This window comes from Anas platyrhynchos, chromosome 1 (assembly GCF_047663525.1).
Source record: "Anas platyrhynchos isolate ZD024472 breed Pekin duck chromosome 1, IASCAAS_PekinDuck_T2T, whole genome shotgun sequence".
NCBI classification, from domain to species: Eukaryota; Metazoa; Chordata; class Aves; order Anseriformes; family Anatidae; genus Anas; species Anas platyrhynchos.
The window spans coordinates 38,203,705-38,219,537 of NC_092587.1; the positions used below are offsets into that span (position 1 = coordinate 38,203,705).

General features: G+C 40.3%; 1 protein-coding gene across 4 annotated transcripts in view; it reads right to left on the reverse strand.

Moving 5' to 3' along the window:
* The window catches only part of PTPRR (protein tyrosine phosphatase receptor type R), a 140,908-nt gene that overhangs the window by 122,886 nt on the left and 2,189 nt on the right, over positions 1 to 15,833 (reverse strand). For 3 of the 4 annotated variants that reach the window (XM_027455598.3, XM_027455592.3, XM_072034903.1), the window contains exon 2: positions 7,779 to 8,083. In XM_027455598.3, the coding sequence (XP_027311399.1) occupies positions 7,779 to 8,083 (305 nt within the window). Of the gene's footprint in view, positions 1 to 7,778; positions 8,084 to 15,469; positions 15,796 to 15,833 lie in introns of those variants that run through there. The other variant, XM_072034904.1, reaches the window with a different exon arrangement.

Genomic DNA, 15,833 nt, shown 5'->3' on the forward strand with positions numbered 1-15,833 from the left:
CTTCGGTATACAGCCTTTCTGTCATATCTCAGTTCCCCTGCATTTTTGAGACATCTTGAAAATGCTTAAGTAAAAATGTAGATCTTTGATTTGGCGGCAACTGTTGCTGAATGCAATCCAATGTCATGGGGAATCTCTGTTTTGCCAAAAAGTGTTTTATCAATTAAAAAAGTTTTTCCTGGAGGAAAAAAAAAATGGAAAAAAGGAAAAACATTCCTTTCTCCTACACACAAGTATCTACTTTATAGCTGGGACTGGCCAATTAAAGGAACACGCAGCTGAAAGAAGCATGGAACAGTTGATACTCACCTTATCTTTTTCTTACAGATGAACTTTACAACAGTAACTGCCAATGAAAATTTAACCTTTAGTTTGAAAGCAATGACATGGCTGCTTCTGAAATCCAGTTTTCATTTAAACTGTGCAGCTCATGAACACTAAATGACTTCAAGAAACATATTCTCTTCACTGAAAAATGGTGGAAAAGGAAAACTGTAATCACAGAGGAACTGGGCAATTTATGAAAGATACTACTAGCTTTTGTTCACCACTGCATGATATAGAAAATAACTCCAAAGTTGCCAGCAGTAAGCTAATCAATTAAAGCACTGGGTTACTAAATATTCCACTAACATACTATTAACTTTTTGCTAGTCAGACAACAAAAAAAGTGCCTTAAGGAGGTCTGAGTGCATGTTACAACCTAATGCAATCTTTCCTGTTTTCCACAAAGACTGACAGCAAACACAATACCATGATAATGGTTCAGCATGCAATTATCCTTGCTGAAGTGCACAGAAGGAAGCAGAAAGCAAATGAGGCCAGCTAATGCAGACTCTCTAGATTTCTTTGTGCAAACGAAATCCAGAATGACAGAGCTGCAGGCGACTAGGTCTGTTTGCAAGGCTTGCTGCAGATATGTTGCACGCAGTGTAATTACTTAAGAAAGGACTAAGATAATGATGAGCATCAGTCTTTAATTAGAAGGTGGACTTGAGTTTAGAAGCAGAACGCTGTAAAGATCTGGTCATGATGTAAAATGTAAAGGGACACAACAAGGGTACTGACTGACAGTGCCCACTGTTGTAATGTGTGACTAACATTTAGAACTTGTTAGCAATTCAGTACTGTAATTATATTAAGATCTTAAAACTTCACCATTGATTAGCACAGCACTTGTCCTCTCTTGCTTCAAGCATCAGACAAACACATGACCTGGAAACAGTGAGGGACCATTTGATACCCTGTTGGATTTGGATATCCTACTCCTCAGAAGGCTCTTCTGAGAAGTTACTACAGAGCTACAATCTTGTATTAAGTCTCCTCTGCCTGGCCCAATGCCAATCCATCCCTCATGTTGGCAGTGACAGGCCTCAGATGCTCAGTGGCAAAAAGTGACATCTCACTTTTTGTTGTATTTCATAGACTGTCAGCTTGGCTATTTGCCCCAGCACTGGTTGACCTGCCAGTATATGGACTACTTGCTCTCCTGACTGGTAACACGTTTATGCCTTATTCTTGCTCCATTTTGTAGCATATTGTAATTTCAAAAGTGTTTCAACCGCCTCTTCACAAGGCCTACAGAGGGGGTGCCCTTAGGCTAGTTTTACTGAAGGAGAGGAGCACACATCTACCTCTATCGCAGTGAAAATAAGGACATTACCAGACGGAATGTAATAGGAAGATAAAATTCACATTTTGAATAACTTCCAAACTAACTGTAGTTAGCTGGTCACACAACATAACGTGTCATACAACATCCGATGGGAGGCAGACAGTTCATGAGCAACACTTGCTTTCAGAAACTCTGTTCCATAGTAAGAACATCCCCCAGACATCATCCATTCCTCTCCTCTCCTGTGTCCCAAGCCCCTCAACTTAAGAATTACTTTTGGTTTGTGCTCTCCTAAAAACAGTTCTAAATTTCTGGTCTAATGGACCACTCAGCTGTCAAAGTTACTCACAGACTTCCATGCATTTTCATCAGTCAGACACATTTAAATGTAACTACAGACTGTTTACCATGGCCTTACTGAACCCGCTCCAGGAACAACTGAGCTCAGAGATGCGGATTGTCCAGGTCTGTATTAGCTGGACAGATGCTGTGCCAACAGAGGCTGCCACAGAATTTGAAAGCCAGAAGAGTTCCTAACACAGAAAATCGAAAAAAAAAAAAAAAAAAAAAAAAAAAAAAAGGAGAGACTTGGTCTTATATCAAAATAATGTATTCAATATCAGGGAAAAGATCAGTGAGACTATGGAGAAACATTAAATCAGTGGAGTGGAAAGCTGGGGAAAAGTGGAACAGCTATTAGTGAACAAACATCATCAGAGCATATTCTCAGGTCTCAGTGAAATGGTAAAACCTATGGAAACCAGTGGCCAATACTCTGTGATGCAGCCTTGAAAAAAAAGGGGACCTTACATTACCAAAATCTCAGTGAGAAGAAACATGTATTTTCTGTTTGAAGAAAAGCAAAAAGCAAATTCCACACTGTTCCATTCGTACAAAGATGAAAAAAGAAAAAAAAAAACTCTATTAAATGTCTCCACAAAAATGTACCTATAAGGAAAATACTTTGGGGCTGAACATGACCAGAAGGATTGAAGGACCCTGCTTTTTTTTTTTTACCAGGTTCTCTTCCTACAGTTCTTGTGGCATTCCAACAAACCAGTCAGTAGAGGTAATTTCAGTGTTAAGAAGTACACTTTGTGGCCTGGTTCCCTTTGTTTGGCCAGTCTTCAAAAGAAAGAAGCAAGCCCCTTATCAAAAGCAAGTCTTGGGTGGATGTATGAAGGACAAGAGAGAAGGACATTCTGTTTTTCACTAGGGGAACTTGGATGGGACATTCTGTGTGGAAGCCATGGCTTGTCAGAAAGCAAAAAGGATTAGAAAGAGAGACATTTCCATCAGGAAAAAGTGGTGGGAATAATGAAATAAAATGTAGGAACAAATAAGGTAGCTGAGGTCCTTGGCTTTGACATAAATAATTAAATCTGATGCATCAGGAAATGAGGAACTAATGGAGGAATAACTATATGTGTAAGGCCATGTCGGTAAGCAAACAAGAGCTGCACCTTCTCTAAGTATTTATCATGAGGAAACTTAGGCAGGAGCCATACCTGTGGGGTAATGTGACATAAATGTAAAAGCAGCTCTGCTGTGGTTTCACAGCCTCATGGTTTTCAACTTCCCAAAATCCACGAAGCAGCCTACCTACTTGAACTGTGCCTTGATTCAGAAAGGATTTCCACATTATCTCGGTATCAAAACTGTTCATGCACTTGTTTATGCACCCACTATCACCAATAGAAATCTTGTCAGTACAGCCATTTGGGCCTAGAGAGATAAGATACTCGGCTCACCCTGGAGTAGACATCAAGGCTATGTCGTATTGGTAGTTTAAATGCATCTGGCACTGTTCTCTGGCAGTGAGAAAAGTGATGTGGAAATGGCTGACATCAGTACTAACCCCCAGAACACGATGACCACGTGCAGTTTGACTACTGGATGTGGACCCTGACCTATATTAACTCCCTAATCATGCAGAAATTGTTCAGAATAGTGCTAGACAGCTCATCCGGCTACAAATAGGCTAGATCTCCACTGCATATAACAAAGCTTGAATACCTAGCTCACATGTGGGTATCTACTTATAGCTGCATACATTCATGTGCCTTGCTCTTCCTCTGAATCCTACCTCGGAGCACTGCCACCTGAAATGCTTCCTTGTTTTCAGCTTGCTTGAAGGTAGAAGGGTCAAACGTGGATGACAAAACAGTTGTAATGGTATGGCAGAGCTGCAGCTCTGAGGAATTCAGCCTCACACAAAAAGCCATGGCAATGCAGAGAGAAGCTCTGTGGGGCTGTCTGTGCATCTTACATCCCTCTGATATTAGCTGAGAGAAACTCCAGTTAAATCAGCTCAATGCAGTAACACACACGCAAACCAAATGAAACTGAGGAGATGCACTGAATTTTAGGTTACGGTACAGCGTTGTCAACTCCATAAGCACCAAAAATAGAGACACAGATTTTCACATTTATATAAGAAGGTGCATAGTAGTAGTGGGAGGTGAAAGGGAAAAATGATATAGTGAGCAAGTTGATTAGCTTTACATTTCTGAAACACTTGATAGTATACGAGTGAAAAAAGCATCTGAGAAGCTTGGCCCAATGTTAGCACAACATACTTGTGTGTCTGAGAGAGACTTTGGACAGACCAAACTATATCAGGTTGCAAGTGCTGATGCTTTAGCACTTCCATGAGGTGATACTTCAGGCCCAGCCCGAGCTGTAACCTTTACTACGAGTCCTTCTGCTTTTCTCTCAAGTTCAACCCTAACTACATATATATGTATGTATGTTTTTTTGTTTGCTTGTTTTTTTCAATAAAAAGTATGTTAGGCAGCAATGTTTTTAATAATAAGTGTTCATCCACATACTAATTCTGCCGTCTGTGTACTGCCTTGACCTTCCTGGTGCTCATATTCAGTATTGAGAAGACCTAGAATAAACAGAGACCTGTTTGGAGAATTTGTTCATTTCCCTGCTATCTAATATGTTTGATGCATGCATGGTTTCTGGGTTCCCAACAAACCCAAACAAATAGAAAATCTTAAGTGTTACCAAGAAATTAGGTAATTGCATGGATTAACCAAGCAGTTTCTAGATGAGTGGTCTCATGTCCTTTTGAATGACAGCTGAACAAAATGCATGGCTAAGCACAAAAACATTGATAAAACAGTCAAAATGTTTCTAAGATCTCTGGATTGTCCTTACTTCCCTCAACAAGATTTGAGCACTGAAGGGAGGTAATGTGAAAGAAAGCCTTCAGGTACAGAAAACATGCTCCCAGAAAATAAAACCCTTGTCTTCCTCCCTTTGGCAAACAAGCAGTACAATTTCCTCAGGTTATGTAATATTACCTCTTAACATGCATTTTTTATTGGTAGAGCCACAAAACACCATTTTTTGACACAATACCTGCAGAATTCTTGGCTTCACAGCACTCTTCCGTGCATTGGCAATGTTTTGCTTGTCAGATGGCAGAGTCCTTAGCACAGAATATAACCTTGTAATCGTTCTACATTAGGCATCTATTCGCCCCACCTTTCCACCTCCATCATGAAGAAAATGGACCTCAAGTCACTGAAATTAGATTGAATTCAGTTTCCTCCCCTCTGCAGAGCTGCAACAGCGTTGATTTATTTTAAAAAACAATCCCCCTTTCAGGCTTTCGTTCTAAATCACAGCGTGCACTAGTCATGTAACTGGATTACAGGAAGCATTAACACCAGCAATTGCCCTTTCAAGTTGAGCAACCAACAACATTGCTACAGGCTGGAACAAAAAGGGTCAGCCAGGGCAAAACAACAAATGTTGCCACTTGCCCTATATAATAAAATCCAAAAAGCAGCAACAAGCGGCAAGTGCTAGTTCAAAACAAAGAGGGAATGACATACGTGCATTCAAAACAAAACAGACTCCCTTGGCAATGACATTAAGATCACAATCTACTTAACATGAAATTCATGAGGGAGAAACCATGCATCCAAGTGCAGAGACCTGGAAGGAGCAGGGCTGTGCTTGGATGACGGCAAGCACCCTGCTGTGGGACAGATGCCCTTTAGAGGAAAACAACTTCCAATTTTTTTTATTGTGGGATTACTCCACTGAGTTGCCCAAGTCTCTCTGCACTTCTACTTTAAAATATATGCTTCCCAAAAGGCGTTTTTTTTCTGTAAAGGATGACATTAAAACCAAACTAAAATCCCTGTCCTTCAGCACACCGAGAGATAACTGAAGATCCCAAGCAACAAGCAGCTTTCTTGTCATGATTAGCTCACGCTGTGAAGCCCCCCCTCAAAGCACATATGGTTCCCAGCCAGAACAGAAGGTTTCAGAGCAGCGGCTCCATCCTGCAAATGCAGTAGCAAAGCTTCAGACCGAGGTCACTTAATGAGAACTTAATGTAGATTTAATAGATCTTTTTTTATGTGACTCCTGTTGAAAATCTGCCTCACTTAAGTTTTAATGCAGTCACAGAGCCAGTCAGCTAAAATCGGAGTAGCCCCAGAATATTTTGCAAGATCACTCCATTCAAAGTTGAGCACTGTGGATCTCCAAATGCATGCAAGGCTCTGCTAAAATAATAGTTCCCAGGTAACACCACCATTAATGAAAAAAATAAGAGCTCGTGCATATTCTGAGCTCCCTGCACTAGCAGAGAGCTTTCATCTTCACGGGAGGTGAAATGCTTGCTGTGGGAGAAGAGGGCAGGCACCTTAGCTTTCGTGCTGGCCCTAATGGCTGAAGCAAGCCCGGGTCATTAATGTATTCAGCTTGTTTGACATTTCCTCCTCCAGATCAGTACCATTCAGCATGGGGACTGTGTGGACAGTTGATATGTCCCTGTGAAGCAAGGCTGTCAGTTCCTTATTTTGCTCTGAAATAGGCTGCAATAGCATGCCTGCATACAACTGAACCTAGACCACTAATTACATTAGCCATCAAATCTCAAATTAGGAGGCTTTGCTCACAGGGAGTGCAAACATGCCCAGAACACTGCTTTTTGAGGCTAGATCTCTACTTTTTAACTATTAAAATGAGCCCTTACTGCACTCCACTAAACTCAGTGGCATGCATACAACTACTCAGTGCCTTCGCAAGGGCAGATCTCCAGAGGCACCAGCAGTAAGAGAAACTATTGATTGTGAAACACTCCAAGTGCTAACATCTCCCAGTGCTGTACACTCCGTCTTCTATCCTTGTTTGCGAAGGCCATTCTTTTTTAATCTAGCATCTTTTGTACAAAGCAATTTACAGAATTAGGCAAATAGCTGCTGATTGTAATTAGTCACATTGTTTCAATTTAATCTTTATTAGTTAACTCTAATGGGTGAGTGAGCCGTTACGAATGGTTGTTTTTCCCTCCAGAAAGAAGAAGAAACCCAATTCTGCATCATCAGGCAGGGCTAACCATGCACCGGGGTGAGGCAGAGCAGGGTCTGTGCAGAACATACACAGACTCTGCTGCACACCCCACAGAGGACAACTCTACTGACATTGTCCTGCTCCCCTGGCATGAAGGGTGAAGATGCAGCAGGGTGGCATCGTCGTATGGTTCCACTGATGTGCTCTCCACTGCAGGAAGGAGTGCTGCCATCACCTCACTGAGAAGGGGAAAGATCACACAGGTTACTGAATGAGGAGGGTCCTGGACCATATCTCCCAGGAGTAATACACATGGCGTACACCAACAAAAACATAATTCTCACTTTTTTTCAAGAAACAGACTTGCTTTCAGACAACTATGTAAGCATAATGGTGGATTTGTTACAGAAATAGAAGTGAATGAAACCTTTGCATCAGACTTTTAAAATCTCCCTACCTCTGTAGAATTGTTCTTCATTGAAATATGTTTTCTTGTGCCCTACTCGGAATAAGTTTAAAACCCATCCAGCAAAAGCAGTGCAAATATTAATCAAGACAAGAGGATTAAAGGCATTTGAGGCAAAGGTACGTTCTTTACCTACAGAGAAGCTATATACTACACTGGTTCATCGGGTTGCTTGTTGATCACAGAAAGGCTATACGAATGCAAGTTCTACTAAAGTGAAGAGCTTCAAGATGTGTGGCCATTATTTAGATTCAGATGATCAGCCAGGCAGAAGAATATGAACTTTGGATACCTCACTTTAAAATCTGTGTCTATATTTATCTGCAAGCATATTTATTCACAAAACAGCTCCAGAAACCAGAAAAAGGCACTTACCACAACAATCACATTTGTTGCAGGAATGGGAAGATTTTCCACTTCTAAATCTTGACCAGCCATAGCTAACAGATTGAGGGACGGGTCATAGGCAGGTCTGGGGAAGGTTGATTTAACAATTATTGCAGGGTGCAGCTTGTTTATTTTGGTGTGGGAAGAGGAATGGAAATTTTGTTTGGAATTCTTATAACTGTCTGTATCCAGACTTTTCTCCACACTCTGCACATGGTGATAAATAAACACAGGTTTTCCACTCTTTCGCTGATGAATTGCCAAAAAGTGGTCATTGTCTCCAGAAAAGCAGCCTGCAGAAAGAAAAGAATAAGTTAAGAATGTCTCTCTTGGATATTCCGTAGATGATTCTATAAATTTGATGAGAACTTTGGGTTCTACAAGTTTTGGAAAGCTTATTTGTGGAATACAAGAATTCCCTTGAATGCAATTTCTATAGCAATAGCTTAGCAACACCACAGAGAGTCTACTAAGTATGTTAAGTGTATTAAATTCTTAAATTTTTACAGAGCTTTTTGAAGTGTTTTCTACGTCTAGTCAGGGCTACATTTCAGAAATGATATGCAAGAGCAGAGCATGTGGCTGAGCCAAGTTCAACTTCTGTGCTGGTACTGACTTCTTTATCAAAACATACACAGCCCACTTTCTGATGTATTTAATCACCTAGTAATAACAAAAATGAGAGTTGTAATAATCATCTCTTATATATGGGAATCGAGGAAAAAAGGCCAAGAACCAGATCGAAAAATCAGACTTAAACATGTAGGAAAGAGAGAAAAGGTAAAACTCAGATGCTTGACTCCGTAACCACAATTTACCACCCCACCATTAGGCAACACCTCTATCACCTCTCCGTGTTTGCAATAGAAGGGGGCTGTTGCACTCCAAACCTTCCCTGCTGCTGCCATGAGATGCAAAATAAGTTTATTTTTGATAGTCAAAGTACTTCCTAATAATGACTTTCTAAAAGGAAGCAGAAATAAACAGCCACCACAGCCCAATTCAGCTGCTCGTCTGGGAGACAGGCTGTCCCTCTGAGCAGAAAAATAGGCACGGATCATCTCCTTTATAGATAAAAAGTAACTGAAGCTGAATTAGTCACCTCCTGGATGAGTGCTCTAAGAAACACGCTGTGGTACAAAAGGGACTTTGTGTTCTAAGAGAAGTGAACCCTGAGAGGTCGCTCTGCTCAGCTTGGGATTTCTTCTTCAGAAGCTGCTGGAGTTAATGGGAATGGTGAATTTGTGCACTGGTTTTCAGTTAGAAAGAAAAAAAAAAATCAACATTATTTTAATTCTCATAATGAGCCGTGAAGAACAGCTCCAAACCAACTACATGTTTCCATTCAGGTTGAACAAGAAATCATTTTGTTCTATTCAGACTGATTTTTGCCTCTGATTTTTTTGCTTCTGTAAGCAAATCAAAATAATCAGCCATTTGCACAGCTCTACCCGGTGCCCTTAGGAGATTTCAGTGTAGGTAATTACATTCTGTTGACCTAATTTCCTTATGAAATTTCAGTTAGGAAAATCAACGCCAATATCTTATCTGGGCTATAGTATTGCTATGCATCACTGGGATCTGCATTCACTGCCAAAAGTGGGTTCATGTCAGCAGGCGGTGAGGCAATTCATATCATACATGAGCAGAAAATCAATAGGAAGACAGAACACAGACCCAGGCATTCTGCAGTATGCTTACAGATCCTCCCAATATGAAGTACAGTGCTAAACCCACGGCTATTCTTTCAAATGGTAAAAAAAAAAAAAAAAAAAAGAAATAAAACTGTCAATTTCTAAATGACCACTGAGGGCACATGTACAGCTGCTGCCAAGTTTAAATGCAAAGATGACTGAGAGAAGAAAAAAATGAGGAATTGCAGGGTATGGCCTTAAAGATAGCTGAATTTCAGAGCTTTTTAAGCTTTCTGGGATCTCATTCAGCTTTCTGAGGGCTGGCTTCATTGATAAAATCCTGAGGGCTGGTCTTAACCTAGCAATTTGTAGAGTTGCATGAAGGGCAAAATAAAAACAAGGGACCATCAGCACTTCTCATAGTCACTTCTTCACTGGCTTTCTTTTCATGTCTCCATCGCAAGCAACTCGTATTCCGAAGCTGAGCATATTAACTACAAACACACTGTGTATGTGGTTCCTCATTGTTTCCTTCACTCCTGCTTCTTTGTTTCTGAGGGAATAAAAAACACTGTGTTTCCCCAGGATTTTTTTATATTGCATTTCCTCCTCACTTCAATATTCCAAGTTCCCCTTTTATCTCATTTATTTTTATTGAAAGAAGAAGAAAATGTAATTACTAGTCCATTTTTTCCCTGAATAATATTAAAGTAAATTCCAAGTAAAACTTCAGAGTTAATCCTGTCTGAATCCAGAAAAAAAAATATTAAAAATGAACAGTTGTCTTATTTTTGATAAGCCAAGAGTTTAAGGAATTCCCCAAAAAGCTCACCTGCTCACAAATCTCATTTTTAATAGCAGTATCACCGTTCCTGACTAGATCCTGACAGACTCTCTTCCTCTGCAATGCTAAAATCATGGCAGTATCACAGCTCACTGCAGCAGATTCAATACATGATCCATCACCACAGCTTTTCAAGATGGACAGCACAATACAGTTTGGTAGTTACCCATTCTGTAGAAATGAGAATTGAACTAGTCTAATTACACAAAGTATCGTCTGCACTCAAACAAATGTATTTTTACCAGCTGACAGCACAGAAGTTCAAACGTGACCCAAGAAAATTACCAGGCTGAACTTAGTTTTCCGAGCAGTCCATGAAGCCCCAGTAATTTCAGCAAGTCCCATGCATTGATAGTACCCGGTGCGAAAACTTAATTGATCTCAGTAGACCATGGACGAGGCCCTAAACAAGATAAGACTGACTCCCAGATTGCTACCTGCACCTCAGGTGACCCTAATAGTGGGCCACCACTGATCCTATGGTAGAACCTAAAGCTTCCTCTTAATCTGATGAATATTCTTTCTTGTCCCTGCCACCCAAACCTCAGCTCTGAGCACAGTTTGCACCAACGAGGCACTCAGAGAGGTTAAGGCAGAAACACCAGCACTTCTGCTACGCATACCTGTAAATATTGCCAGTCTCCAGCCCTTAAGAGGGAGAAGATAGGGAGTCTCTTTTTCTTCCCATATCTACTTTTGTACCCACACATAAAAAACTAGTCCTCCTCTGAGGTCCCTGGGGAAACCACCAGAAACTATGAAGAACTGAAGCAGCACAGCATGATAGCAAAAACTGATTCAGGTGTCTTTTAATCTTCAGCTATATCAAGAAACACAGGGATTCAGAAAATGAGACTTAGGACAAGACAAAAAAAAAAGCAATTCTAGAGGTGTCTGTTCCATAAGCTTAGCAAACTTGATCCTAAACTGAATTTTTATATTCCAGTCACATTACCCTGTTTGAACTCTACTTCAGAGCATCATTATTCATGACGGATTTGCAATCATTCATCCAGCGCTTATATCGCCCTTTACTAAAATAATTTTATTCCTTCTCCTAAAATTCCTCCCTCCCTCAAGTGTATTTACAAAGCGTTATCATTTATTCTGCCTTGGCATTGAGGAGAGCAGACTAGATGTTCAGATTGTGATTTCATGCTATTTCCTGTAATCAAAAAGAGGCTGAATCTTCGCCTACTTCTCAGCTAAGTATAGTTATTTTTAGGGAAATGGAAAATTTGGTTTTATTATTTTATTCCAAAATGAACAACAATCAGTGGTTACTTCCAGACTTGCACCAGAACTTATCTCAGCAGCATGTTTGTGTCTACCTTTGCTCCTGGAAGACAGCCTACCCTTCCTTCTCACTTAATAACCATTCCAATTCTCTTTGGTGACAGATGCGGCACTAACTTTTATATTGGTCTGATTTGTTGAATCTGTCTTCCAGTTCTTCCACCTGTATATTATTCTGATGGGTCAGCATTCTGGCTTAGGTTCCTGATATATATTGCTACTTCTTCTTCAGGTCTTTTCTACCAGTTGACTTTGACTTCTTCCCTGCAACTCCTCACATGCTGCTTCTTTTCCTTAGTTGTTGGTGGTTGTTCTTTATTGTTTGTTTGGTTGGTTGGTTTGTTTTGTTTTATTTCTTACAAGCAAGAACACCTCTTTCACAATTTTGCATGTTCTCTTACTGGCTTTTCTATTTCTGTCTTCTCTTTGCTTCCATGTTCCTCCACTGTAACACTCTCCTTTAGTTTAGATACTTCTGCTCAACACTCTTCTTCCTCAAAATCTCTGATTATCATTAGTTGCATTTCTTGGCCTTGGAGCTTTGTTTCTAGACCTATCAGCTGCAACTTTTCATCAACAAATAATGTGCAACAAGAAACTCCACGGTAACATAGAATGCATATTTTCTATTTCATTGCTTGTGTTAATTTCAGTATTTCCACCATTGCTACCAGTTGTCATCTTTGTCTTTATCATCTTTTCGGGAAAGTAGAACAGGAAAAATCCCTACCAAACTCCCTCGCAAGCTCACAATGTATTTCTTTATCCCTGCCTCATCCACCTTACTGAAAAAAAATTAACATATCAAGAGTAGTCAACATCTCTGATGGGAAATAAAAATGTTTTAAATGATGCTGAAAGCACAAATGAAAACAAAAGCTGTCTGGAGGCAATATGCCTTGCATCTGTACTGTCTAGTTAACAGCATGTCTTACCGTCAGCAAAGCAGTACATCAATCAAACCTAAATCTCATTTGGATAGGCTGCACAGCATTAGCCCATCAAAAACTACTCTTCAAGTTTAGCAAGGTAGGCCAAGAATTATTACTGTCCTGTGATTCGGTGATAAGACTTCACTAACAGTCAGAGAAACAGAACAGACTTTCTAAAGTGCTTCCGTGAGGCCAACCAGGCAAACCTGAAAAGGAAAAAGTATGAATCCACTTGCTAGCTTGGTAGCACATATTGAAAGTTTGAACTGATAAAAGAATTCACCTGGTAAAACCCTTTCCCACATACAGCAGTCCTTGGCGTGTAAGGACTTGTAGGCTGTGGGACTGTTCCGTGGTGCAGAGCGCAACAACAAAATACAAATCCTGATCAGGTCCTTCCTTCAAACCACAGCCTTCTCCAACACAAATGAAGCTATTCCCTACCCAAAGCAGGTTGTTAGACCCAATGACCTGTCATCAGACATGCTCCTGCACGGCTTCTCACAGCCTCCTCCAGCTAAAGGAAGTTTCTCTGTCCCATTACGTTCAAAGCCTTGCTTATGGGCAAAGAGGAAGCACACCTCCTACATGTAATTAAAGCCAAGAGTTCGTTGTTAGCATAAGGACACACTTAAAGGTCTAATTCAAGAAGCAACATAGGACTAGATATAATTGTTATAGAAAAACAAAGAATGACAATGCAGGTACAATGATTATACAGATAAAATGTCACAGTGATAGCAATAATGCAGTGAAAATTGTAACACGAATACTTCATAATTTCTATCCCCATTTTTTATGGAAGGGCTCTGTGCTTTCCTAGCAAGGTCTGATATGGAAAAAGGCTGGTTTTTTAATTTAAAAAAGTGTTTTATATTAAAGGAGTAGCACCCTTTGTATGTCAAAATTCAAAGCAAGTGACCTGTACCAGAGCTGAGCAAACACAGGACAACTGGAAAATTTTGGAAAAAAATATCTGATTTGCCCTTGAACAAAATGTTCAGAATTTCTGACCAAAACAAAAAGTTCAGGTGATTAATATGGACAAAATATGTAGGCATGTTGGAGGCGTATTTTCATTTTCTGTTCTCTACACGTGAGGGAAAACACGTGCATATGTGAGAGAGAGAGAAAGCGTGCGAGGAAGAATTGCAAGGGATTCTTTTCCTTCTGTGATAAGCAATCTGCTGAAAATAGAAATGACTGTAAATTCAGTTTTTGCTGAATTAGTCCTTTTCAGTAGGGAAAAAAAAAAAGGAAAAAAAAAAAAGTGCTCTGGCCAAAAATATCCACAGCTATAGTGAGTTAGAATTAAGCACATCGGTGGTATCTTTTTCAAAAAGGCACTTTGCATCTCATCTTATGGGCCTGTTGCCTAATATGTCAATAATGAAACTGGATACTACAGAGCATTGATTTCAGGAGGTCCACTCATGTGAGTTAATGGATGAGCCGTTGGTCCCAAAGGCCCTTAAGTATTCCGCCACACTCATGCCCTGGCACCGATGTACCATATAGTTTCTCATCAGACTGTTTTTTCCCCAGAAAATGTGAGAAGGTACCGCACTGATGTGCTAATTTTGTGATTACTGTCATTTTCCAAATGAAGGCTGTGGCTAAATTCTGTTCTGCATAACGTGGATGTAAATATATAGTATCTCCATGGAAATCAGTAGCTGTTATGAAGGAAAGCAAACTTCAGTCTTAAGGTTTTAGCAGGTGTGGGTGTTGGTTTTTTTTTTTTTTGCTTTTCTGTTTCACTAATACTGCTCTAGGAGATCACACCAGGATTTCTGAACACATTTTATTAAGCTTCTCCAAGCACTTATTCCAAAACCATGCTGAAAATCAGAAAGGACAACAACCGTGCTCTATGGAATGAGTCTCACCCCTTCTTCTAGCCCCCTACCAGGCCTGAGAACATGCCCGCAGAGGGGGGCCACCTCCACAGCCACCTGCTGTATCTGGTTAGCTGCTCTCGAGACAGAGAGACTCCCTCAAGAGCCAAATTTGTGGCTTTTAAGCAAGTCTCCAGCTTCACTCTCTGGAGAAGCTGGAACCAGCCTTTGCTGTCTAAGATGTTTCAGTCTTCTCATAATGCACCAAATGAAATTGTGCAGGGATTCCAAGCTCACAAACCTCACTAATTTCCTAATGGCTGTACTGAACATAACCCCCTCGTAGAAGATGATGCCTTTCAAAAATTGTGAATAGCAAGAATTTCTACATGTAAACACACGACAAGAATCTCTTCTTTTTCTTCAAGAATAATACGAAGCCAGACACTGAATTATAAAGCTATTTTTCCCCAGCTGAACTTTTAAAGGGACAGATGACTACCCTCTGATTATCCACGAGTCTACTAATAAAAGGCACAAATGTCTATTCTAGTAAAGCCACCCACACAAGCCCAGCAATATGTTTTCCACTGAAGGCAATTATAAGTACCAGCTACATTTAGATTACGGTAGTGTAATGAAGCAGAATTCCAATACGTTTTTTAAATCAATAGCTCCTTCACATTGACTCTAAATGTATTTAGAAGCTAGCATTATTCACACACTAGCATGAGGCTACTGATATGGATCTGATGGCAAATGCATTTTGTGCAAATCACATTTCAGCCCTAGAAACAGCCTGGAAAATCCCCAGATTTTCTTATTTTTGTGACAGAACTTTTGTAGTTTTTAGAAAATAGGACCCCCAATACCTGATTAGAAATTGCAGTCTACTCCAGTCATTTCTAACCATGAGAATACAACACACTGCACGTTTGACCAGGAAAGTTGAAGGACTCGTTTCTGCTCAGCAGGACATGGTAACATCACCCTGTGGGCTTTGGTAGCAATTAAATGAGAAGTGGCCTAGCATATTTAGAAGATATGTTTCTCTACCTAGAGAGTTTTGCCCAGAGAAGTGTTAGTTTGTGCTCAAAGCATGGCCCCAAGAAAATAAAATGCCCCTATTTCCTACCTTGAATTTCACCTGATCCAACCAGCAGGGTTGGAGAATGGATCTACCAAGAGGTTGAGAGTAGGACCCCCACGCTTCCTCTCTGAAAAGGCTGGTAGGGAAATAGTGGTCCATACTGACTAAAGGATGTCAATGCATCTCTTCACTGATGAAGAGAAGAATAAAATGAGGTATCTGAAGCCCTGATCAAGCTACCGTAAGGCCTTTGCTCAATCAGCCATGTCTTAGATGACCCAATCAAATACTCAGTTGCTACCTCTTTGATTTTCCAGGAACAGAATTTGTTCCTCTTCATACAAATTTCATACAAAATGATTTCTTAAGATTTTAACAAAAGGCAGGGGGTGGGTTAATATGCTCATTG